General features: G+C 32.3%; 2 protein-coding genes across 3 annotated transcripts in view; one reads left to right on the forward strand and one right to left on the reverse strand.

Moving 5' to 3' along the window:
* The first annotated feature begins 340 nt into the window (after positions 1-340).
* LOC119637956 (ras-related protein Rab-8A) lies at positions 341-3,469 on the forward strand. The gene is made up of 5 exons (XM_038034432.1): positions 341-602; positions 2,681-2,741; positions 2,806-3,010; positions 3,077-3,217; positions 3,283-3,469. Exons 1-5 carry the CDS (start codon positions 479-481, stop codon positions 3,373-3,375), a joined length of 624 nt encoding a protein of 207 aa, XP_037890360.1. The 5' UTR covers positions 341-478; the 3' UTR covers positions 3,376-3,469.
* A 3,226-nt stretch (positions 3,470-6,695) lies between these two features.
* The window catches only part of LOC119637828 (bifunctional 3'-phosphoadenosine 5'-phosphosulfate synthase), a 20,418-nt gene continuing 2,427 nt past the window's right edge, over positions 6,696-24,686 (reverse strand). Inside the window, exons 1-5 of one of the 2 annotated variants that reach the window (XM_038034177.1) lie at positions 10,674-11,082; positions 8,018-9,073; positions 7,808-7,963; positions 7,318-7,740; positions 6,698-7,249 (exon numbers count right to left, since the gene is read on the reverse strand). In XM_038034177.1, coding sequence (XP_037890105.1) covers positions 7,043-7,249; positions 7,318-7,740; positions 7,808-7,963; positions 8,018-9,073; positions 10,674-10,751 — 1,920 coding nt within the window. In that variant the 5' untranslated portion in view covers positions 10,752-11,082 and the 3' untranslated portion in view covers positions 6,698-7,042. Of the gene's footprint in view, positions 7,250-7,317; positions 7,741-7,807; positions 7,964-8,017; positions 9,074-10,673; positions 11,083-24,686 lie in introns of those variants that run through there. The other variant, XM_038034178.1, reaches the window with a different exon arrangement.

Genomic DNA, 24,686 nt, shown 5'->3' on the forward strand with positions numbered 1-24,686 from the left:
GCAATTATTTCATCCTGGGTTATAGAAATATTCAAAAGAAATATTTTTAAAACTATTATTAATTGGAAATTAATTTGTAAATAAAAATTTAATATATTTGATGTGAATTTAACAGATTAAAGTATAAGGGATTTAAAAATCTTTCTTTTGAATATTTCTATAACCCAGGATGAAATAATTGCTTCTCACCTCAATTATAATTGTTATTTTTAATTCAATTTTCATTCTGTTCCCATTTGTTTTTTACATATCAATTCTACAAATATTTTTTACAACAGCGAGTATTGATATTTTAATGTTACCATCACTAAGTAATCGAAAATATAATGGACATCTTTATGATTTTGTCATCAGCGATTTTTAAGTAGGGGAATATAAATTGATTTGAAGAAAAAAATAAAGAAAAGTTTATGAAAACTATTATAACAAGAGTTTCCGAGATTGTTATATTAATATAATTGTATGCAAAAGCGCAACAATGGCCAAAACTTACGATTATCTTTTTAAATTATTATTGATTGGTGATTCTGGTGTGGGAAAAACTTGCATTTTATTTCGTTTTTCGGAGGATGCCTTTAATACGACATTTATATCGACAATAGGTGAGTGAGTGAATGTACGTCGTACAAAAAAAAATTTTTAGGAGTAAGTTCAAGTGTGTGAATGTGATAAGCTTGGTGTGCAATCTTCGTACTAACTTTTCAAAAAACAGGATCTTTCCACTTTCTAAGAATAAAATATAATTGGAAAGTCTGCAGTTATGCAGATTCATATTAGATGGGCTTTTCCTAATATATTTCGTGCGTGCAAATGTTTAACGATACGCGATAAAAAAAGAAAGGACTAAGAAGAATCAGATAATGATGGTTTTGGGATCAATGGTGGCATTCACGTTAGTATAAAACCAGTCGTCCTATCAATATTAACTTATGTTATTTTTCAATCAAGAAAGTATGAGTTATTTTCATTGATCGTAATGATAGAGTTTATACGAAATAGGAAAAAATTTTAAAACTTTATTTCGATGAGAAGTCATACACTTTGTTATTTTTTTTGTTGGTTTCTAATAGCTTGTATTTCTTCATTGTCTGATTTCGCTTTAAAAAAATTATAAATGACTCATAACGCAAAACAATATAACAAATCGTGTTCGTTGGACTTAAATTGAAAAGAAGTATTTATTAAATAAATTATACGTACATAGGAAATATGTAAACACTCCGCCTTTTTAAAATATTCATTATTTCAAAGCGTACGACTGATACGTAAGTTACCATTAAGTGGCAATAAGATGGTTAGCTATGCACATTTATACCATTGTGTATTTAAATCAACATGTTTGCATTTTAATGGTATATATATGTATATATAGTTTGCCCAATTTTGATCGCTTTGGTATTATTTGTTACGCATTTTCTCGCATTTCAGTTTATCCGTACATATGTACCTAGAGAAACACCTAATGGTGTGTGTACAATTAAATAGGTTGCGAATACTTTAGCGCCCCTAGCACAACCAAATGAATGTATTCCTAGTTGCAGATGTGTTCAAGCAATCTTAATTTCCCCTTCTTTTTTGTAATGATGTAAACAAAATATAGTGATAAAGATTTTGAAGTAAAACATTATATCCCCAATCACAAGCGGTTTAAAAAGGTTGTCAAATTTTTTCTACAATACACACCGCAACTTATATATGCATGTATATACAATATATATATTTGTAATTAGTGTGAATAACGGTATCGATGTAGGCTTGAACATTTTTTTATTGAAATGGCGATAACACCCTTAAAAATTTGCCATAATGTTTGTTCATCAAATAAATGAAAAATTCTTTAAATAAATTTGTGGATTCATCAAGTTAGTACGTTTTCGTTTTATGCTTGTAGTAATCTACATTGCGTGTCTTCTTGAACTGCGTTAAGAACATTGCTCGGGTTGAAGAGTTCGTGCGTCCATTGCGCATTGGTTATTTATGATCGTAGCAGTGCGCGGGCCATTTATTTAGATTATGCAATTTATATATGCATTATTATAGCATGCCGAGTGTACGTTCCATACATATGCACATTTGGGGATGCAGGTTCTCTTCAAGAATAAAATGTATTTCTAGAAGGAAGAAAAGTTACGATCGAGTTTTATTGGCGTTTTTAAAACTTACCTCGGCTTTGTGTCATTGGAACGGAGTAGAATCTTAACACAATATGATATCGTGCTTGTCATTACGTGTAGAATATATCGCATGTGTGCGATATTTGATTACAAAATAAAATGTGAATTTGTTAATATGCCGCGCGTTATATGAATATGTAAGCTTATAAAATTTGGCGATACTTCACTTATAATTGAAATTACAAAGTATGAAAAACGAAGAAGGAATGAAAAATTGGTTTTTATAAAATGCACAAATGTTGATGGAAAAAAGGAATCAAATTTGCAATCACATACGTCTTTTTAAACGCAGTTTCAAGGTTTACTAATTTCGTCAGAATATGTTACTTGAATTGGGATAAAGAATAGTGCAGTTCTTTTGGCGCCATAAAAATGAGAGTCTACTCTTTTTTTCTTGGTTGCTTAACATTGCTTCAATGGGAAACCAAGCATATAAATTAATATTTATGCTAATACATTTCTTCATTTTTCTTCTTTTATGTTACTTATTCTCAATTCCCTTTCAGGCATAGATTTTAAAATACGAACTATCGAATTAGACGGTAAAAAAATTAAATTGCAAATATGGTTTGTATTAAATGGAATTTATTTCATTTCGAAAATATGTAAAATGTTGTATTTTGTCATCTAGGGATACTGCTGGTCAGGAGCGTTTCAGAACAATTACCACCGCTTATTACAGAGGTGCCATGGGTATTATGTTGGTCTACGATATAACTCAAGAAAAATCCTTTGAAAATATCAAAAACTGGATACGTAATATCGAGGAAAACGCTTCTGCCGATGTAGAGAAAATGCTTTTAGGCAACAAATGTGAACTAAATGAAAAAAGACAAGTAAGCTCGAGATAGTTATAAATTAAATATTTATTGTTTCATTATTAGAAATCAATACTTTTGTAGGTTTCTCGAGAACGTGGTGAACAATTGGCTGTCGAATATGGTATTAAATTTATGGAGACCTCTGCTAAAGCTAGCATCAACGTTGAGGAGGCTTTTCTAACTTTGGCTAGTGATATTAAAGCAAAAATGGAAAAACGAATGGTATATAGAGAATTATATTCTTTGTTTTAATTCTATGATAAATTTTGTTTATATCAAACGCTTAGGAGGCAAATAATCCCCCTAAAGGCGGTCATCAACTAAAACTTAATGAACACAGAAAAACAGATAGCTGGTTGTCAAGGTGCAGTCTACTTTGACGAGGTAAATACAATGATGAATGTAGTTTTCTTTCCTCTTGTTAAGCGAAACAAGATCATTAAAAATTTCTATGTAAAAATAACGATGAAAATATAAAAATAATATTTAAAACAACTAATCAAATACATTAAATAAAATAAGAATGAAGAAGAAAAAAAAAAAAGTAAATAAAATTTATAATTGTAATATTGAGAATAGAAGAACAAGCAAGAAGGATAAAAGCGATTTTGACAAAAAAGTTGATATAAAATACAGTTAGTGAAGAAAGAAATTCAAATATGCATAAAATTATAATAAATATTCGAAAATAATAACATAGGCATACAAATATTAAAAGGAAAGAAAATATTATTTAGGTGAGAAGAAAATAAAATTAAAAGTTTAATGAATAAGAGAATTTACACACATCCCATAACTTCACATACGTAAACATAAAGCGTCACATTTATAGTAAATGTAACAAAAAACATAAAAAATGTCAGCAAGAAAAAGGGATTTTAGAGAAGATACAAATATTTGACATAAATCCAATGAAAAGGAAATACATTGCTATAGTCAGCTTCCATGGATATTTGGACTTCGGTCCAAGACGAGCATAAATTTCTTATTTATTTGGTATATTAATGGCGATAAAAATGCAAATTTGTTTAATTTGGGGAGTTTATGATCCATGTCCGCTAATAACGTATTTTTATAAGTACAGCTAAAAGAGAACACAGGCTTCATCATTCCATTGGTTAACAGTTGGATGTAGAAATTATTGAAAAGTTAAAGTATGTATTTGCTGGAAATTTTTAGTTTGTTAAACTATTAGTTCTTGACGTCTTCAAAGACGTATTATGTTGAATGATAATACTTAGCAAGGGCGGTACTATTTATAATTTTGTTGAAAAAAGCTCGCATCTAATCATCTAATAAGTCGTTGAAAAGATGATCAGTTTCAAACTTTTAGTTGAGGTGTTGGGCAATCAGGATTTACTCTAAAGCATATGAAGCTCTCTTTCTCCTTCTATATTAAAACTTGAATTGTAAATATTTCGATTGACATGAAAAATAAATTTTATTGTATCTGTATAGTTCCTTTTCTTGCTGATGTAGTTTTTTAACAGTATCTCGTATGTATTTTATATTAATCCTTATTGTATTTTATCTCGCAATTTCATTTTTTAATATAAATTTTTTATTTAGCTTTTTTATACATAAAAAGAAATAATAAAGAAATATCGTAAGACAACATATGAGCGCGTGCGCGCGTTTAAGCAATAACTTCTTTTTCCTTACATTTCGCCTAATCCCTTTCGCAAATATATTGTTACAAAGTTCTTCTTGGTTTTTCAAAATTATTTTCAGCCACCACCAGTGAATGACAATTTTTAGACGTTTACCTTCTCTATTGGCGGTTTCAAAACGTCGCTTATTTACAAAGCCAACATTCAATGTAAAGACGAAATACTTATTTATAAATTTATCGTTTAACTTCTTTAGCCACATCTTTCCTTTCAATACTATTGCGATATTAAAAAAGTTATAGTTTTTTTCTGAGAGTGGGCGGTAGTGAATAGAACTGTAACTTTTTCCTCTGAATGTACTTTCTTCAAGCTTTGCGTAATGGCATAAGTTATAACAAAAGGAATGCAGAATGTTGGGGCATGTCAAGTTATATGCCAAAAAAACGTCATTTGCGAGATGTGCGATTTTTTCTACTTCGTTATTCAAGGCGAGTCATCAATTGATAGGCGCATCATTTTACATCGTGTATTAAACTGAATAATCGTGGCGGGGCCGATTTATGGAGGGGTCGGCTGAGTGAGGCGCACTATGATTTTTTTTCCCAATCAAATAAAATCATTGCTTTCGAACGGGCGTAATTACAATGCATACAATTGGGACGAAAAATGAACGCAATATGCTAAATGTCATGATGTCATGATTAATCACGATAAGGCAATCCGATTACTTACATGTCTATTCAAAGAAGGCTTCTATTCTTACGATGATCCACCAAAAATAGATTTTTTTGTAGTTAGCATAGACCGTTGTTTGTTTTTGCCACACCGAATTTTCAATTTTCCTAAAATATGAGCAGAATCTTGCTGCTGGCTTCATAAGAGACTATTTCCTTACAAATCATTTCACTTCGATTTAAAAAATTTAGAACAAGCAACAATTGTTCCCGTATATTTCCTTGGTATTACTTGCATTAGCTTTTAGGAATTTTCATGTTTTTGCTATATCTTTCATAGCAACGAAATTAGTTCTTCAACAGCTCTATCAAACCCAAGGTGAGGAGTTTTATAAAATTTGTAAAAACTTTTCAACATATTCTTATAGGTCGTACTCAATTGCAAATAGTTTAAAAGCATAGAACGTATTAAGTTTTTTAAAAATAATTTTTTTAATAAATTTTATACGTTTTGATTTCTTTCTTGTCGTTTTATGAAAGTTGGTCTTATTTGAGTGTATTTTATACTGAGCAAGAAAATTTGAAATCACTTATTTTCTCTTCCCAAATATCAAGTTTGTTACGTTTGTTCTTCGGCGCGTTCTTGGTGAGCTTGGCATAAGCCGATGCCTGTCTGTCAATGAATTATAATGCATTTAATGTTATTTTATGGACTTCCTTCAACGTATACCAACGAAGAGAATAGGACGAAATTTTCTGCAATAAGTGAAAGACTGAAAATTTTTTATAAAGTGTCAAATATTCTTTAGCTAATATTATACAACAACAATGATTTGAGATTTGATGAGCTTACTTATCGGTTGTATTCAAAGACTGCTTCGATCGGTGTTAAGGCCTCGCAGCTGGCACTAGAAAAAGGCAATGCAATTCGAATCAACGGGACATGGCACTTTCGTGCAATAACATATTCAAAATTTGCCAAAAAATTTTTAAATATTTACATATAATATAACTCATATAGTACGCTGTTTAATTATTTTACGAATCTTTATATGATAATATGTATCGTACCACATTCGTCGTCATGCATATATGGTTTTCTTTTCCGTTGATTTGAATTTATTTACATTAAAATTGAAGCAAACGAAATTATCGATTATTATTATTATTTGTTTTAATAAAAGAGTAAAAATAATACAGAATATATTCACAGCAACAATTTGATATTGAAAACAGGAGATATTAAAATTGCAATATATACAAATACAACTTTTACAAAAATATTATAAAAAGAAATGGATTTTTCATTTGAAAATTGGTCAACTGAAGATTCGACCGAATCACTTTATATCCTAAAATTGTATATCTATATATGTTTATATCTATATAAATATATACATATATATATATATATTTATAAGTATATTATGTGTGCAAAATACATAAACAAACATAACATAAATTCAATTGCTTTGATCCACAAGATAATGAACAGGAAAATAACAATATTTATTGTCCAATAGATGCAATAAAAGCCATTGTCTTCGTAAAGGCGAATAAAAGGCAAAAAATAAATTGAAACAATGTTAGTTAAATAAAAGTAATGTAAACGACAAGTGTGGTGATCTTAGCAATGCAAAAGTAACAAAAATGTTAAGACGTTAGAATTTGCAGGAAAATGCACTATTTGGTTTGACAGTACTGAACTCTATTTAGAGCAGTTTTTTTTTTTTTTTTTTTTTGAACAAAGGGGGGTTTCACAGTTAATTTTGTACTACTGATTTATAATATTCTGCCAAAATTTGCCAAGCCTTTGGTTCCATAAAGCCAATTGGAGGATTGGAGCCAGTTTTGGCTAGTGTGCGCATTTTTGTGCCAGATATGAACTCAAAATTTTCTTTACGTTTCGGTTCGAAGAAAGCCATGCATGCCAAACTTCGATCGTAAGCTGCTACGCGAAAGGGCAGAATCTATAAATATATTAAGATATGAAAATAGACAATACACGTAAATCTCAACGACGTTCATGCAAGCATACCTCTAAATTATCCAATCCTTGAGCTAATTTGAGAACACGTGAGCCATGCGTTCCGTCGTACAAGTTCCCATCGTGGTACATTTGTTTATTGGGATGGGGCATACCGGCTGGATCTCTGCCTACTATGTAGAAATTGGCACCAGCATTCATTCGTGCCTTAGCATGCCATTGTACTTCTGTCGGTCCAGCATACATCATCGGTGAAGGGAATATTGCCAAGACAGTATCTTCTCGTTTAAGCACACCCGAGTCAAGTACTGCCTGGTGTTGTGCCATTCGAATTGGCAAAGGGACGTCATCATCTTTGGTCCATCCACCAAGAGGGTGCAATAGTAGCACAGGTTTTTCAAATCCACGTTCCAACAGCTGCCGCTTAGTATCTTGCATTAATAAAGCATGTCCATTGTGTATTGGATTACGTAACTATAAAAAATTCAGGAGGAAATAATAATTAGAGAAGCTATTATAATTATAGTAATTATTTTTCTACTTGAAATGCAAACACCGCATCGGCATTCATTTCTCTGAATTTTTTTCGCAGTTCGTTTGGCGTTAAGCGATATTCATCTAAACCATCCTGCCATTGTATACGTTCGAGCACTTCTAAATTACCACCGACTAAATAATCACCCGATTCTAGAATCATCTACAGAAAAAAATTCATTTTTCACTTATCAATGAGATAGAAAAAAATTAGTACCTTTATGTACGGATGATCAGGGTGATTTGTGCCGAATTGCCTACATACACGTTCCTCTTTACGGTGATGGTAAAACTCAGGTTTGCGTAATATCGCCACAAGTTTATTATTGTAAGTAAGCGCTAACGATGATTGGTCGGCCAATCTTTCTTTAGCTTCATTTGACAGTGGCAAAACTATCGGTATTGATTGGTTATGACGGGAGGCACCATCATGGCTGAGAATAGAATTGAAATGCAAAGTCTGCAAATATTCTTCCTCGCGCATGAAACCCTTCAATGGATAAGCCCAGCCTTCTGCTAAAATTTGTACCCATTGTACATCCACAGTGGTAATTGATAGGCTAAGTAACGATTTTGCTTCATGTATAAGAGCATCTTTGTGTTCAGGTTTTACAAATAATTCGGGTAGTCTTCCAACATCTTTTAACGTTTTTGGAATGATACCCTCGGTCTCGAGTAAATCGATAACGCTCTGTGTCGACTCCTTGACTGTAAATCCATCTGTACTAACAATAAGTTCAGGATCTGTGGGTTCTTCGTATTCCTGCGTAATGCCGGTGAAACCTTCTATGGCGCCTTCGCGTGCTTTTTTATACAATCCTTTAACATCGCGTGACTCGCAGACTGATAAAGGAGTGTTAACAAAAATTTCATAAAATTTCAGATCGGAGTCCTCATGGATTTTGCGAGCCATTTTTCGATCGTAGGTAAAAGGTGAAACAAAACTGCAAATGGCTACTACACCACTGTCCGCAAATAGTTTAGCGACTTCTCCAACACGGCGAATATTCTCCTCGCGATCGGGCGGTGTAAACCCCAAGTTTTTATTTAATCCAGTTCGTATGTTATCGCCATCCAGTCCATACGCAGGTATACCACGCGATACAAGATATGCTTCCAATTCGAAGGCAATTGTGGTCTTACCCGCACCGCTGAGGCCAGTTAACCAAACGGTACAACCACGAAAGCCACGGCATAAACCTAGATTTCTCCCTCTAATTTCTCGAGTAACATTATGCTTCTGCTCAGTAACATTCGTTGCCACTTGCAGACACTTATATACGAGAAAACAAAATAAAAACATTGTAAAATAAGTAAAACTACATGAACAGCTGTCATAGAGAGGGGAAAACAAGGAACAACATGTTTTTTTTCACTATTCACTATTTTTATCATCATCATTACCATCGTCATTATCATCATCTTCATTATTATTAATATTCATGATTTCGAGGGCTACTACAAGCATAACATATTTTAGGTTTTTTTATGTGCGTAATAAAAAATTTATAACAGACACATTAAAAGTTTATTAACCCTTCTCTTTAACGCTAAAGCAAAAAATTTGTACACGGTTTACAAGTAAAGAATAATTTTGAAAAACTAATGGCCGCTAAAAAGAATGTTTTTTAAACAATACGTTACATATAAAAATGTTACATATAACAAGGTATAGAAAACTTTTGATAAATTGACACGAGACATTTATTTATTATTTGCTTTTAAATTGCATGCCTGGAATTATAACAAATATCGAGAAAGGTCTACGTATGAACGTTCGACGTTAGGTAAGCAGCAGTTTCATTTGATCTTTGCCTAAAAATTTGGAAAATAAATAGATTCCCACGTACATAGGTATGGGGCCGCACTGATTCCAATCACACTGTAATGCCAATTTATACGTTCTTTACTAAATGTCATAAAAATAAATGGTATTTTCCAATTCGTAGTATTAAACACGAAAGGGCCTAAAGTTGAGATAAAAATTATCTATTCTATTAGTATTTGTTATACATCATCGCAAGGTAATACGTATGTTAGCATGGGAACGTTAACTTCTCGCATGTATGCACTTCATTCAATTGCCCACCTTCCGAAGCACATTTTAGTTCGATTACATCGACATTTTTAAATTCGGCGAGACTCGAATGATGTCTAAAGAGTCCCCGATCTTTTACATCAAAAAGATATATATGTTTTTCAACGCAAAATAATTCACTGAAAAAAATAATTTGGATGCTATATTCTCGCTTGGTATAACGAATCTGGGATAGTTAATTTGTTAAGAGTATATGTATAAATATTGTAAGCTCTTTATTACTTGTAAGCTCGTTGAGGAACTGTTACGAGAAATAGAAATAATATTTGCATTTGATGATATTCTAATTAAAGTGATTGACCTCCTTTCAAAATCTCTTGAAGAATTCAGAAATTTTTTTTTTTTTTTGAGGTTCTTCTTACGACTGACACAATTCCAAGGAATAAAAAGAAATTTACATTGGCAATTTAAGACCGATAAGAATTTAGCATTCATGTTTACATAGTGTGATCAGTTGGCTTACTGAGGATGAATATTACTTTTTGTTATGTTTTCATTGTGCACTCCTCTCAATTAGAAATCGAATTTACGTTTAAGTAAACGTAAAAGTCAACGGCTAATTAGGCATTTTGTTGTATATTATTTAAAATAGTACAATGAAATATAACAAGAAAAGTAAAAATGAGTAGCGCGACTGATAAGATTTGAAATGAATTTTTTTTGGATTTCATTATTACTATTATAATTGTTATGTTTTTTTTTCAATAAACAAAGGTAAACTTCATCTTTCTCATTCGCGTACATATCAATAAACACTTTTTGTTTTTCTTCTTACCGATTCATTACAGATGTTATGATTTAAATTACATTTTATTACTGCATTATTGTTATTGTGATTATTGCTGAATAACATATTGTCGTTATTTAATAATTTTTTCTACTTTGAAATTAAAAGTTAAAAAAAGAAAATGGAAAACTGCACTTTTTTTCACCGGTTTATCAGGAAAGAATATCAAAAAATAGAAAGAAAAAACTCAAAATGAAATGAACTTTCACAAAACTTTCCTTTCGCTGTTAATGTTGTGTTTTAACAGCAAACCTAACAACGAGTAAATAAAGAATTTTAAACACAATTTATTATATCTGTAGATGGCACAAGTTTTTCTACAACTGTTGCTTGTCTTCTTCTGCTATTAACCATTGATGTTGAATTCACGAATGCAACTAAAAATTTACTCTGGAAAGAGCGTGTAGAGTATTATTTATGTAGGTCATAAAATTTTTCTTTTATTAAAAGCAAAGCTTTCAGTGAATTATCTTATTAGGAATAAATGTAAGAGAGATACTATATGAAAAACTTAAATGAAGCGATAAGGCAGTGTTTTTTTTTTTTTTTTTTTTTAACTCGTTAAGCACAAAAAACGACCTTCATTTTATAATAATAATAACAATTATAATACATACAGTGCCCTACAGTTACTACAGCTACATTGCAGCTATCTCGATGATCGCGCATTATTCCTTAGATAAAAGAAACGAAAGTCATCCAGGCCAGCTCAGTTTAATTACTAAAGAACTATATTTTATAAACAACAAAGAAATATACGCGACGTTTTGGTCGGAATTTTTTTAATATCTACCACTACTGTTAGGTAGTTCATTGTTTTTTGTCCCCATCAGTGAATTTAATTGGATTTTTTCGTTATATATTTTAAGAGCTAGTATAGCAAGGTTTGCTTTTGAAAATTGAAAAAATGATTAATTCTGCGGAATAGTTCTTGTAGCTATGGAAAGTCTTTATAAGCTATGGAAAGTTGGTAGTACCAAAATCCGGCACATTTTAGTTCTTTTCTATTGATAAAGTAAAAATAATATTCAACCAAGCAAAAATTTGTTGAACGTGTATGAAGAAGATTAACTGATTGATTGGGATTGGTAATACACTAGCGACAAAACTGGTTTACAAAATTTCATTCCGACAATTCTGATATTGAAAATGTGATCAATTGGAGCTGATAAAGACAAACTTAAGGTGCTAAATGATACAAACCGTCGAAAGACAATTCATGAGATGGCTCGTTGATTACATTTATCGAACTCGACCGTTCATAATAATATATTTATCTAGTATAAAAAAATTTTTCGTAAAAAAAGACGAAATGACTTTCCGAAAAATCTAATAATAAAGTAACCCGTGATAAAGCCAAGATCAATTCCTACGGTATGTGTCATATGTCCTATCGTATATATCGATTTCGTATATTTATACCATACATCACTTACGGAGCAGAGTAGATGTGTGTAGCATCCAAGAGAACTTATGATAGGGTCGTCTTTTTTTATTATACCAATCAATTCGATTTGATTAAACCTTGTCTGACTGTCCCTTTATCATGCATATGCCCACAGATATTTACGATGAACTTATAGATTTCAATTTTTGAAAGAGTAACAAAAAAACTTATGTAAGTTATATGAAAATAAGTAAAAGCGTTTGGTCAAAGTCCACCATTAAATACCCTATCTTGTGCATCTATTTCTATTTCTTCTTTTCTTCTTCTTCCTTTTTTTTTGTTGTTGTTGAAAAAATAGCAAAATGATTTGTTTCTTTTCGCAAGAATTCATTATTCTTCATCTATTTTAGAAGTTACACATTGCTCATAGAAGGGTTCCCTTTGCAAAAAGCCCTAATGTGGGAACTAAAACATTTCCAATTTATTTTCATATAAAGTTTTTTTCAAACGGGGAACGCTTCACATAGCTTTCAAAACTAACAAGAAGATCCTAATTAGGAAAAATTTAAGATCAAACACATAATGGTCTAAAGAAATTTAATCTAAACCATTTGGTCACTTGCAAATATTTGTATATGAAGTATTACTTTTAATTAAACATTGTTCCACACATTTTTCACTACTCAATTTCATGCTTGTTAATCATTTCGTATACATTTCGTAAATACGGTCAAGGTTCCGCTTACCTATATTTTGGACCACTTCATAAAAACTCTTATAGAAATAAATTTATGTACTGAAAATGGGCATAAAAATTCTTCAAAATATTTTCAAAAAATTTTTTTAGCAATCTATAGTAAAATTTTTCTTATAAATCATGAATGTTTACTCAAAATTGGATAATTCTCGTTACATATACACATAAGTAAAATGTGCGAAAATTATTCATGATATTTAAGAATCGCAATTCATTATTCATGCGAATTTAGAGCAAAGTACCAAGCACAAGAAAATAATAAAACAAAGTAAATGTTAAATTTCTTTTTTATTTAGAGATATTTGTTTATATTTATAGCAAAAGCAAAGACAGCTGAAATAATATATAAATGTTTTTATATCTAACTAATATTGGCCGTCTGTCATTTTCATTCATTTTCATTATATTCGAAAAGACTAAATTAACTCCGATACATCTTTCAAATATGTTTCCAGTTAATACGTTCATTTTCCAATCAATACGATCAAGTTGATCTTATTTGCTTCTGCACATGTTTGTTACTTATAATTTGTTACTTCGAAATTGTGATAGTGGAAATTTTGTACCATTACTTAACGCATATGTCACTACCACGTCGTGCAAGATATAAATTAGGTGGCATTATTTCGTTCATTAAATGCTTCAGATAAATGTTGACGATAAGACTATTTACAGCCGGGGGTAGCTTTCTTTTTAATTAAATTTTTCGCCCAAAACTAAGCACTGTAATAATTGCAAATATAAAAAAATACCATAACGCATATAGATGCTCGATAAATGCGAGCTTGTCTTTATCCAAGTGTCGGTCTGTCACTGAAAATATCGAAGCAGCAAGATTAAATCAAAGTCATAGACCTATAGTTGATTCTAATTCAGCGACTTTCTAGTCTAAAAATTAACAATAACGAAGATTTTAAAAATGCACTTGTTCTACCATAGATTTTTTCAATGAATATATTAGTTTGGGGAAAAAGAAATCCATTATTTTTTCGGTAGATGGCTGCACTGATAGATTTCTCGTAAAGTATCCATCAAACAATTTCATATATATGCTCGTTGGAAAGGTGACATTTCGCAGTAAAAAAAATTCTTTTGCTGTTTTTTGTTTGGTGCATGCAGTTGTGAGTTACAGCGTGTTAAAAATGGAAGTGAACAAAGAGAAAATTCGGTACATTTTACAGTTTTTCTTTGACAAAGGCGAAAATGCAAGCCAGACGGCTAAAATTGTGAATGGTGTTTATGGTTCCGATACTGTAATAGCCAATTATGTGCAATTTTGGTTTCGTAGGTTCCGTTCATGAATTTTTGATGTTAAAAATACACCTCGCACAGGTAGGCCGGTCGTCGAAAATGTCGATAAAATCGGAGAAATGATCGAAGTTCACTGGCATGTTAGCAGTCGTAACATCGCCGAGGAGCTAAAAATCGACCATAAAACAGTTTTAAACCATTTACACAAAGCTGGACTCAAAAAGAAGCTCGATGTTTGGGTGCCACACCAATTAACAGAAAAAAACATGATGGATCGAATTTCCATCTGCGAAGCCTTGGCCAAACGGAATGAGATAGACCCATTTCTTAAACGGATGGTGACTGGAGATGAGAAATGGATCACATACGATAACCCTGTGCGAAAACGATCGTGGTCAAAGGGCGGTGAAGCACCTCAAACAGTCAGGAACGTTTTGCTATGCATTTGGTGGAACTGGAAGGGGATTATTTATTATGAGTTGCTTTCATATGGCCAACGCTAAATTCTGATCTCTACTGTCAACAACTGGACCGTTCGAAGATAGCGATTGACCAGAAACGGCCAGAATTGGCCAACAGGAGAGGTGTCGTGTTCCACCAGGGTAACGCTAGGCCACACACATCTACAGTGACTCGCCAGAAACTTCGGGAGCTTGGTTGGGAAGTTTTAATGCATCCGCTATACAGTCCGGACTTGGCACCAAGCGATTATCATCTTTGTCTTGCATTGCAAAATTTCTTTAATGATAAAAAATTGGAATCTAGGGAGGATTGTGAAAATCGACTACTAGAGTTTTTTGCAAATAGAGATCAGGACTTCTATGAGAGAGGCATTTTGAAGTTACCTTTAAAATGGCAACAAATCGTACAACAAAACGGTGCATATTTGACCCAAATCGGACAATCCGAAGCATGTTAAATAAAGTCCTGAAGTTCATATAAAAATAATGGATTTCTTTTTTTGACCCAAACTAATATCTGATTAGATTTAATAAGAATTTAAAAAATGTACAATCTTTAATAGTTTAGATTAAGGTCAAGATTGCAGGCACAATATTGTTATGAAGTCTATTTAACTGTTGGTGTAGACGCCGAAACACGAACGAAGAAGCGGATAAATGCCAAAATGCTTAATGACATTTTGCGGTAAAAACTCCCGATATTTTCAACATGAATGTCATAAAAGTCTTAAAAGCCATTAAGGGGGAATCTCTATTTAGGCGTCTATGCACAATAATAAAACGAATGTTTAAACCAAATATATTCGAGCAATTCTTGCCAAGTTCTGAATAATTCCGTGAATGGAAGGCCAATCCGTAACATGTAACATGTTAGCCAGAAATATAGAGTTTTGTAGTTAACAACTAATGTTACTGTCAAAAAAGGTCTTAGGAGTTGACATCAGAGGATGATTTCCTCTCTTATCTGTGTTAGGCTGTATTACGTTCATGTTGGGGGCATGTGATTTCCATTAACTATAGGATTTTTTAATGTAAAGCATTCTAAAATTAGAAGAACTTCTCCGCGACATGTGAAAGCCGCCTTTGGAATCGACGATTGCCAAAAAAAAAAAATTATAAAATGGTAACAGCGTTATTTGCTTGAATATTCGAATTTCTTACCGAGCCGGAAATTTATTCACAACTCTTAACATAATTGCATTCATATACTCCCCAATTGATACTCAAAGTTACAATAATTCCCATTAGTATAGCAATATAGAAATTTCGTTAAGATCCGTGAACTTTAAATTTGTTCTCTTTTCATAAATTTTTACCATGTAATTAAATAAAGACTTTTTATTAAAACTATTGTTAACAAGGTTTAGAAAATAGCTATCAAACTTATCAGGCAAACTTTGTTATCATTTTTATGCTTTACTTTTTTTTTTATCTACTTATTATAAATTAGATTATGTGTGTGTGTGTGTGTGTATATATATCATATATTTTTAATGCCTTAAGATACCGAAAGTACTGCAAATGTTTTCTAAGTTGTCAAGTAAACCATTTTAACCGCCGTCATCGCAAGATAATATGCTTATTGGTTATTATCATACCGCGTTTCACTTTCAGACATAAGGAGAACGCGATTTCATTATTTCTAAAATTCTTTATAGTGTCAATAGCAGGAAGTGAGTTTGCACATATTATAAATTTGTTTCTTTTGAAATCTCCCCTAGAATTTTTTGAAATTAACTTTCATTTATATGAATTGAAAAATGGAAAATAAACTACTACGTATTCTACATGAATTGTTTAACATCATAATATATATCATTTTACAGCGTTAGCAAAGAACAGTCTATAAAATGTCAAATATATCGGAGAATCTAACAATCATCAGCTTTTGACCATTTTGCAAACTATTTCGAGAAATTTTACTCTTCTTCGAATTGATTGTTTGAAACTTAGTGAATTGGACAGTTTTTCATCTGTGTCTGTCTCCGATAATGAGACATTTGAATTGCTATCTAGCCTTAAGGTGCCTTTTCTTCCGGGAGTGAAACCCGGATTTCGTCATAAGTGCTTCAAAGATGTGCTGCATTACTCTCCGCTCCCTTTAACGAGTGTTTTCAATAGTTGATTGAGGAAAGGCAACTTTCTGTCCATATGGAAATCTAGTTATATTATTCGTAAAGATAAGAATTGCCCAAATTATTGCCAAATTATTAATTACTAAACAACTTAAGCCGGCGACTATGTCGATATGTTCTTATTGTCAATATGACATTATTGAAGGAACATTCATGGCTAACAGTTGGTTTGTGTCTATGGTTTATGTTTTGCTAGCTTTTGAGGAATACAAACAGGCTGACATCATTTACACTGATTTTTTGAAGGCATTCGAAAATGTAGATAATAGTTTATTGATCTTCTAGCTGAAGTGTCCTGCTTTTGTTGGTAATATGGTTTCATGGTTTTGAAGTTACCTGTCTGGTCGTTCTCAAGGGGTGCTTCTATAATTATTGTCTTTATCGCGTTGGTCCTGTTCTATCATCCGGTGTTCGTCTGGGTAACCATCTTGGCCCTATTCTTTTTGCTCTATTTGTAAATGATCTTCCTTGTTGTATTTACGGAACTCTGGAGTTCTAACGTTTGCAGGCGATGTAAAAGCTTACTATTCTTTTGACGTGCTAACTGAAACAATTTATCTCTAGAGCGATATAAATAATTTGTTTGGCAGGTCGGCAATTGGCGGCATGCCATTGAATCGAAAACAATGTAAATAATTCGCACTGTAATGGGTAAACTTGACGCGCTTATTTTGTGCTTGGTAACTACATTGTAGAACGTGTAGCGGACGTTAACGACTTAGGAATCATCCTTGACTCTAAACTCCAGTTTAACGTTCATATTGAAACATATCTTAATAAAGCCCAGTCTCTTCTAAAGTTCATTAAAGGATGGTCTAAGACATTGGACGTTACTTACATAACGAAAAGCTTGTGTAAGTCCATGTTTAGACCAATCCTAAAATATTCAGTTATAATGTGGGCACCAAGCTATGATTACTATATAGCTTTTATTGAGTCCGTCGAACGAAAATTTCTACTTTTTGCGGTGTGCGGCTTGGGTTTGTCGGTGGCACTACCCTCGTATCCGAATTAGCGAAAGCTTATTAATTTAAGAGAAGAAAGGAAATATTGGGCGTCGTATTTATGGCCAAATTAGTGAAGGGTTATAATTCTGCCCCCGCACATTGTTGGAGCAAATTTCTCTGCTTCTTCTAGCGTTCTTAGCCATAACTTTCATTTGAGACTCGCACTCTGTCATATTAATTATTTTCTGTATAATCCATTTTGGATCTTGTGTGATGGTAAATGCGAATTACAACACCTTGGCAATAAAAAAAGTTATATTGTATTTGCCATTACTATCCTAGCTAGAGAAGTGAGATCAAATGTATCGTGCGATATAGCAACAGCTTTGGCTTTAAATAAGTATATATCAGATTACTTGCAGAAAGCTAACGAACACAATATCAGATAGACTATCACTTATTCGTTCAATAAACGCCAACATGCATATGACGTGGGCTGCCTCTATACGAAGATAGCGAAACCATTAATTTTCCTACATTAGATCTAATATTCGTCATTTGCCATCGCATCGCGCAAATGAATGTATTCATAATAGTGAAGCTTGGTCTGGTTCAAGCGAATGAGTATTAAAGGTTCCATTTCGATTTTTGTGTACATATCTTCAATGTATTCATGAAACATTCGACGGGACTTCAACATATTATTGTCTTAGTTTTCTTGAATTATTAATCGGTTTATTGTGCTGCACTTCCTATTTGTTTCTTCGCCAATAGCCCGACTCATTATCTTAACGTTGAATTGATATTTATTTATTTATTTATTTTAATTCTACTTATACATGAAACTCAACTAAACAAATAACAGTCGAGTTCAATTGGCTCTTAATGCAAAACTTATCTGCATATCTGCCGAAAAATGATTGGATATTGCAGCGCATTGCAGTATCAATAAATTTCTGCAATTCAGTTCAGTTGATTGTTTCTCCGATGAAGAATGATATCTCTAGATTGCAATTGATTTCCAACTATAGTATTTGTCACCTCGTATAGACTCATTATAGAATAATGAAAAATTTTCTTGTGCGCATCAGATGGTATCATGTCAATTGCCGTTTAGTTTAAGACAAACCGACTAGAAGAAATATATGTACGTAATTTTTATGTAAGAATATGTAAATTTATCTTCTCAGCTTGAAAGTTGACATAAATCGAGCTGCCACGACGCGCCAAATAACATCATTTCGAAACATGAGAATTAGGTTTCCTGATCTTAGATAGGAATTGCTTTGATTCGGCTTTATATCCGGCAGGCAAACTTTTAAATACCTCTGGTGATTCCCAATGTTAGGGCAGTTAAATTTTTTTGGTAGCACGACCCATTACTTTTGTTTCTCGATTAAATTTCATAGTCTTGCAATAGAGAAAACGAGAAATGAAAACATACCAGTTCAAACTACAATCATCAACTAGATCGTATCGGAATGCAAGCCAATTGCAATCGCGTGAATAGAGAGCACGAAGTCGTGTTTGAGAATGAACTGCTCTTTCCCCTTGACGTCTTTCAGCCACTCGAGACCTGTCACGTTCATTTTGTTGCGAACAAAGCAGCCCTTAAGCGTTCGCCGTGCTCGTAGCTATGCATACTTGTCGGAATGCTTTCGCTCCGCAAGAGCGACGAAGTAAGTTCAGTCTTCTAGTCTTCAGTCTAGGCGTCCTTTCAATAATAGTTAACCCCTTTGAAACTAAACTAGAATTATTCTTAGTTTTTAATTATAATACCTACCGCTGTAAGTACACTAATTTTGTTTTTTTCCATAACTTATGTGACACCCAAAAGGAGGCTTCAAAGACCACATAAAGTATATATATTCTCGTCCAGCGTGAAATTCTGAGGTGATTTAGCCAAGTTTGCCCGTCCGTGCATCTGTGTGCTGTATATTGTTGGCACTCTGCTAGTCGCAAAAAATGAAGATATCGATTTCAAATTTGGTAGAAACATTAGAAGTTTTTATACGCAGTTTGGTATCGAAAATGGGTCAAATTGATCAGGATGGAAGCGCGTAGTGGAGCGTAAACTGAACGTAACTCCGTTTTTATTTTAAATGTTTGCATTATTACTCGTTAGCCGGCAATTATTAAAGTTAGAAGACTGAAATTCTCCACATTTACTTTACGAAACTCTCTACTCTTTACGTCCGACAATGAAAGCAATCGGCTATGCCCGCACAAAGTTACGAGTAATTAAATTTTATTTTTTTCTTCCTTTTTTTAGATTTTATGCTTACTTATCATAAGGCAAACAAAACAGAACATATATAAATCTATTTTGTGTACTCCCTAAATGAAGATACATTATCTGCCTAAAAATGGGTTAATATTGAAATGAATATGGAGACAGCGATTTGTTTTTTCTTAATAATATGAGCGATATGGGTGTCAAAGAAAAGAACTTGCAGAGTAGAATTCGAGCAGCATAGTGTTGGGTATGAGAGATTCGGCCCCCGCCGAGTATAACTTTCTTACTTGTTTTTCTTAACAAAGTTTGATTTAGCTAGACATAGGATGATACATTAGTTTAAGCTTCTCACAAGCTTTTGTGCAATTTACGTATTCTGGGATTTGCTAAAAATTACTTATCTGGAGTTATGAATAAAGTCCGGTTTAATATAAACGTTCTAATGTTTGCAAGCCTTGTCTAAACAATTGAAATCCTTACATTTAAAACATAATATTACCTACATTTAAGCGAACATTGTATAGTTTTCCGAACTTAAGCTTAGTTTATCAACAGCAAGAAGTTTTGGAAAAGATACAATACTAGTTTCAATAAAAGCAGTAAAGTATTAACTCTAGTTAGCCAATGAGGCCTCACAACTCCTCAATCATCATTGAGCAAAAGTTTCGGCATACGTCGGGGTGTAATTTTTTAGCTATAACACGGCCCACTATTTTTACATCGCATATTACATATTTCTAAATATTTAGACTCAACACTTCCTAGCCTTTGTATTCCTTTGTTTATCAAATATAATTGACAGTTCATTGTCGATTTTAGGTACTTACTTACTACTTCCAACAACTTATTCACTTTTTATTGTTCAATTCCGCATTTTAATTGATATAATACACTTTCATTTCAGATATTTAACAATGCTATTGATTCTTCCAAATTTTTAGCTTTTGGCAGGATTCTCCCAAAACTGCTTCTGATGTTTCTCAGCGTTTCATTGCATCATTTTCATGCTAATTTTCAAATTGATCGGCGGATATCAACCAATAGTATTTTCACTAATATTCAAATTATCAACGCAATGTACATTGCTTGGTTTATATCTTTTCGCTTTAGACGTTGCACACGCACTTGTTATTCAACATATATCTAAACCATATAACCGAAAATTACTTACAGATGCGCACGCGTTTGCTGCTTTTAGGCCGTTGATAACATATTGCTTTCAAATGCAAAATACGACGTTGAATTATCCCCTTCAATTCATGGGTGACTGGGGGCTTATCGGCATACATATCTGACTTCATATAATCCAATAAAAAGAAATTCTGTCTTCCTGCAATTTTCGCTTGATTTCTTCATAATTAACACAGTCAAAGCAATAGTCTGACCGTATTTTGCATGAACTTATCGAATTCTGGCCGCCAAACATTCATTCGCGTTGAAAACGCGTTGTTCCGCCGTGTAATGCTCCATTTTTAATAACCCTAAACAGTTAATTTTCAAGCCGAGCCGATAGCCTGTGTTGCTAGTGCTCAATGTCTTTTTTTTAGTCTAAGAATTCATTTCATTAGTCTAAAATTAAAATAATAATAATAAATAATAATAATTTTCAAGCTGTTTTCTTCTTTTTTTTTTTGGAGTTGCCAGCACGTTATAACGCATAAATAGCGGAAAATTCAATTCTTGCGTAAATTTTGTGACACCCTATATTTTCTGTCTTATCGCTATACTCTGAACAAATGTCAGCTTATCAAATAAATCACTTTAAAAAACTTAATACTTTTAGAAAACTTTTATACTTCAGGAAGGAATTTTTTAAATTGTAAAAAGTACTTTTCATGGTAATTTTTTTCTGAGAAAATAGTTTGAATGAAAACTTTATTCTTGAATCCATACTATATTTACATTCTAAATTTATATTAAGACCAAAGTGATTCACTGACCTATAACTTTTTTTCGTGCACGTGCACTTATGAGCATTGAATCACAACTAAAAAATTTAAATTCACTCAAATTCCTCATAAATGAAATATGTACTATTTTTTTTCTTTTCACTTTGATGTTGAGTTGAATTGGACTAAGTCAATAAGAAATGTGGTGTGTATGGCCAGATTATCGATAATAATTAATTCGGCGATTACATGTACATATATATATATTATATATATATAAATGTATTCTTTTTTTAATTAAGAAGATTGAGACATTTACATGTTCAGGCCAATATGTTAAGTGTAGTAGCCGCTTTCAAAAGGTGTAAATAATAATGTAAAATTAAAGCTACAAGCTTCGGCTAAAATAAGATTGTTGTAAAGATACATTTTTAAATGCTGATCTTTCATTTTTTTTGAAACTACGAAATGTGATCTTCATCCATAAGCTCATTTTTCCTGGTACGCCAAAATATCTATTTGAGAAAATCCGGTTAGTCCTATCCATACGTACAATTATTTTAATTCCTGTAGACCATAAGTATTAACGATTGTCAAGGCTATTTTTTATTAACGCTGTAAACTTATGGAACAAGCTACCGCTTGATGTCAAGGCTATTGTTAATGTGTATAGGTTCAGAGAAGCAATCAGGAAATTTTATAATCCTTAGTATAATGGGTAATTACGTAATTATTTCGAATTTCTTCGGCACTGAATAATTGTTCGAGTTATCCTGTATGCTATTTTAGTTTGTGCCGAAAGAGGCTTTATAGTCTGACTGGCATGATAAATTCGTTTTAATCTTAATTAATCGCAATTAATAAAGCAATTCGTAATTGTAATTGTTTATGCATGTACTGATTAATTATTGATTAAAATAAATAATAATTTACGGAGAGAAACAGTGCTAATTAAATGTTAGGCATAAGGAATAATAAAAAAAAAACAAAATGATCGTAAGTTAAAGAGATAATTTTGCTAATTTTAATGAGACAAATTAATTTCGTGAAATGAGCATCATTTTTTGCTTTAAAAAAATCGAAGAGATCGGCGTATAAATTTGCGACATCTGAAAATAAGCAGACTCTCTAGTATTACAGAGTATTACATTACGTGAATCCACAAATTTCATTTGATATAGCACGAATCATTCTTTTATTTTAAATATTGGTTCAAGCAATTTTTCTTTAAAAATGATTTTATGTAAATGATCACATTTTAATTGGTGAAAATTCAATTCTGGAACATCAATATTTAGCGAGTATTCGACGAACAACTGTTGCTATTTCGCCGATAACATGAATAATCTTGGAAAATAACGTCATTGAGAGTTCCTGATTTATTGCAATAAAGCAATGATTTAATATAATCCCAAAGTAAAAAGTCAAATAGAGTTACGTCACATTATTTGGGGATTGCAGGGTCATTAACCTTTCCTCTCAATGACTTGATTGTGTCACGAGATATATGGCGTGTTGTGCCATTTTGGTGAAACCATATATCGTCCAAGTCGATATTTGTTTACGTACAGGTCTTTTAGGATCATTAAGATCTTAGGACCGTTTGCTTATTTATGAGGTTATTTCATCAATATGAGCTTCATACAGATGCACGAAACGCGTCCATTATTTTCTTAATAAGTTTTAACAATTTGTTTACGCTGTACAACTATGTATGTTTCGTATTCCATAAATAATGGTAAAATCCAAATAATATATTGGAAAAAAAATTTGATTGAAATCTCAATCAGAAGCGTGTATTATTACCGCTCGCTTCCGGAATCACAAATTGGGGAGCCTATACTTTATAATATAAGTGTAGCCACTCACGAGTCTGTAAAGTATTTCGATATCCCACGGACTAACAGCAGTTTCCGATAGGGGTTTAAACTTAAAAGTAAGATTAATTAACTGCTTGGCATTGCGAAAGAGAAGTTCTTCGGAAGCAGACGACTCGCCAGAAATAACATTGAGGATATGTTGCGGAGTTGAAGGAATCAATTCAGTGCAACATTTTATTATATTGTTCACATGTGCCTTTATATTCTTTTCTCTATACATTTCGGTAAATCACAAGATATTTTACGTGATAATTCGGCCTTAGACCGTCATGATGCTCTGTATACTGTCAGAGCTTTTTTTGAGGCAAATCTGACTGATTGTTTGGCATAAGTTTGATGATGTTACATGAAGGCTGACAGTCTTTGATGGCTTTCACACAATGTGGCTTGAAAGGTTAGACTGCCATATAGTACCGAAATGCCCAGATACCGAAAAGATTTCAACTGATCAACTTCAGTACTTACAAAGAGAGACTAACTTTTCGTTTAGATTAAAAAATAAATTCTGCTTGTATTGCTGAGATGAAAGTATAGATTAAAGTCGGCATATGAAAGAAAGAGAGGTTACCGGGAAATAATTCACAGCATCTGCAAATGAAGAGTGAGCGGACACTATTACAAAACCATTGGCGTGTTGAAACATACGGATTTTATTGTCTTGAAAGGCATATAATTTAGTTGTGTATGCATTGAAGAGAATGGGGTTCAAATAACTCAACAACAAGCAAAAACATATGCGTTTCTTAGTATAAGTTGTTGATAACTTTTAATCATACCACTGTTCTGAGCATCAAACAATAATAAACATTAACAACAGGCCAAGGCGACTATTAAATATTCCATATTGCTTCGCATAAACTAGTTCTTCTTTCATTTTCATAAAATACCAAAAATTATACCTTTTCCTGTGTAAAACACATACTTTTTATGAACAAAATCCAAAAACTGAACCGTTACGTGATTTATATATAGCAAAATAAATTTTCTTGTCAAAGATTTTATGATTTTTCATCTATTTCCATTATAATATAATAAAATTTAACTTTAATAATATAATA

Source organism: Glossina fuscipes, unplaced genomic scaffold, assembly GCF_014805625.2.
Source record: "Glossina fuscipes isolate IAEA_lab_2018 unplaced genomic scaffold, Yale_Gfus_2 61, whole genome shotgun sequence".
Taxonomy (NCBI): domain Eukaryota; kingdom Metazoa; phylum Arthropoda; class Insecta; order Diptera; family Glossinidae; genus Glossina; species Glossina fuscipes.

Coding starts and splice junctions, on each gene's coding strand:
- LOC119637956 (XM_038034432.1), top strand. CDS start 479: ATGGCCAAAACTTACGATTATCTTTTTAAATTATTATTGATTGGTGAT. Junction 3,011..3,076: donor AACTAAATGAAAAAAGACAA/GTAAGCTCGAGA, acceptor ATACTTTTGTAG/GTTTCTCGAGAACGTGGTGA. Junction 3,218..3,282: donor CAAAAATGGAAAAACGAATG/GTATATAGAGAA, acceptor TCAAACGCTTAG/GAGGCAAATAATCCCCCTAA.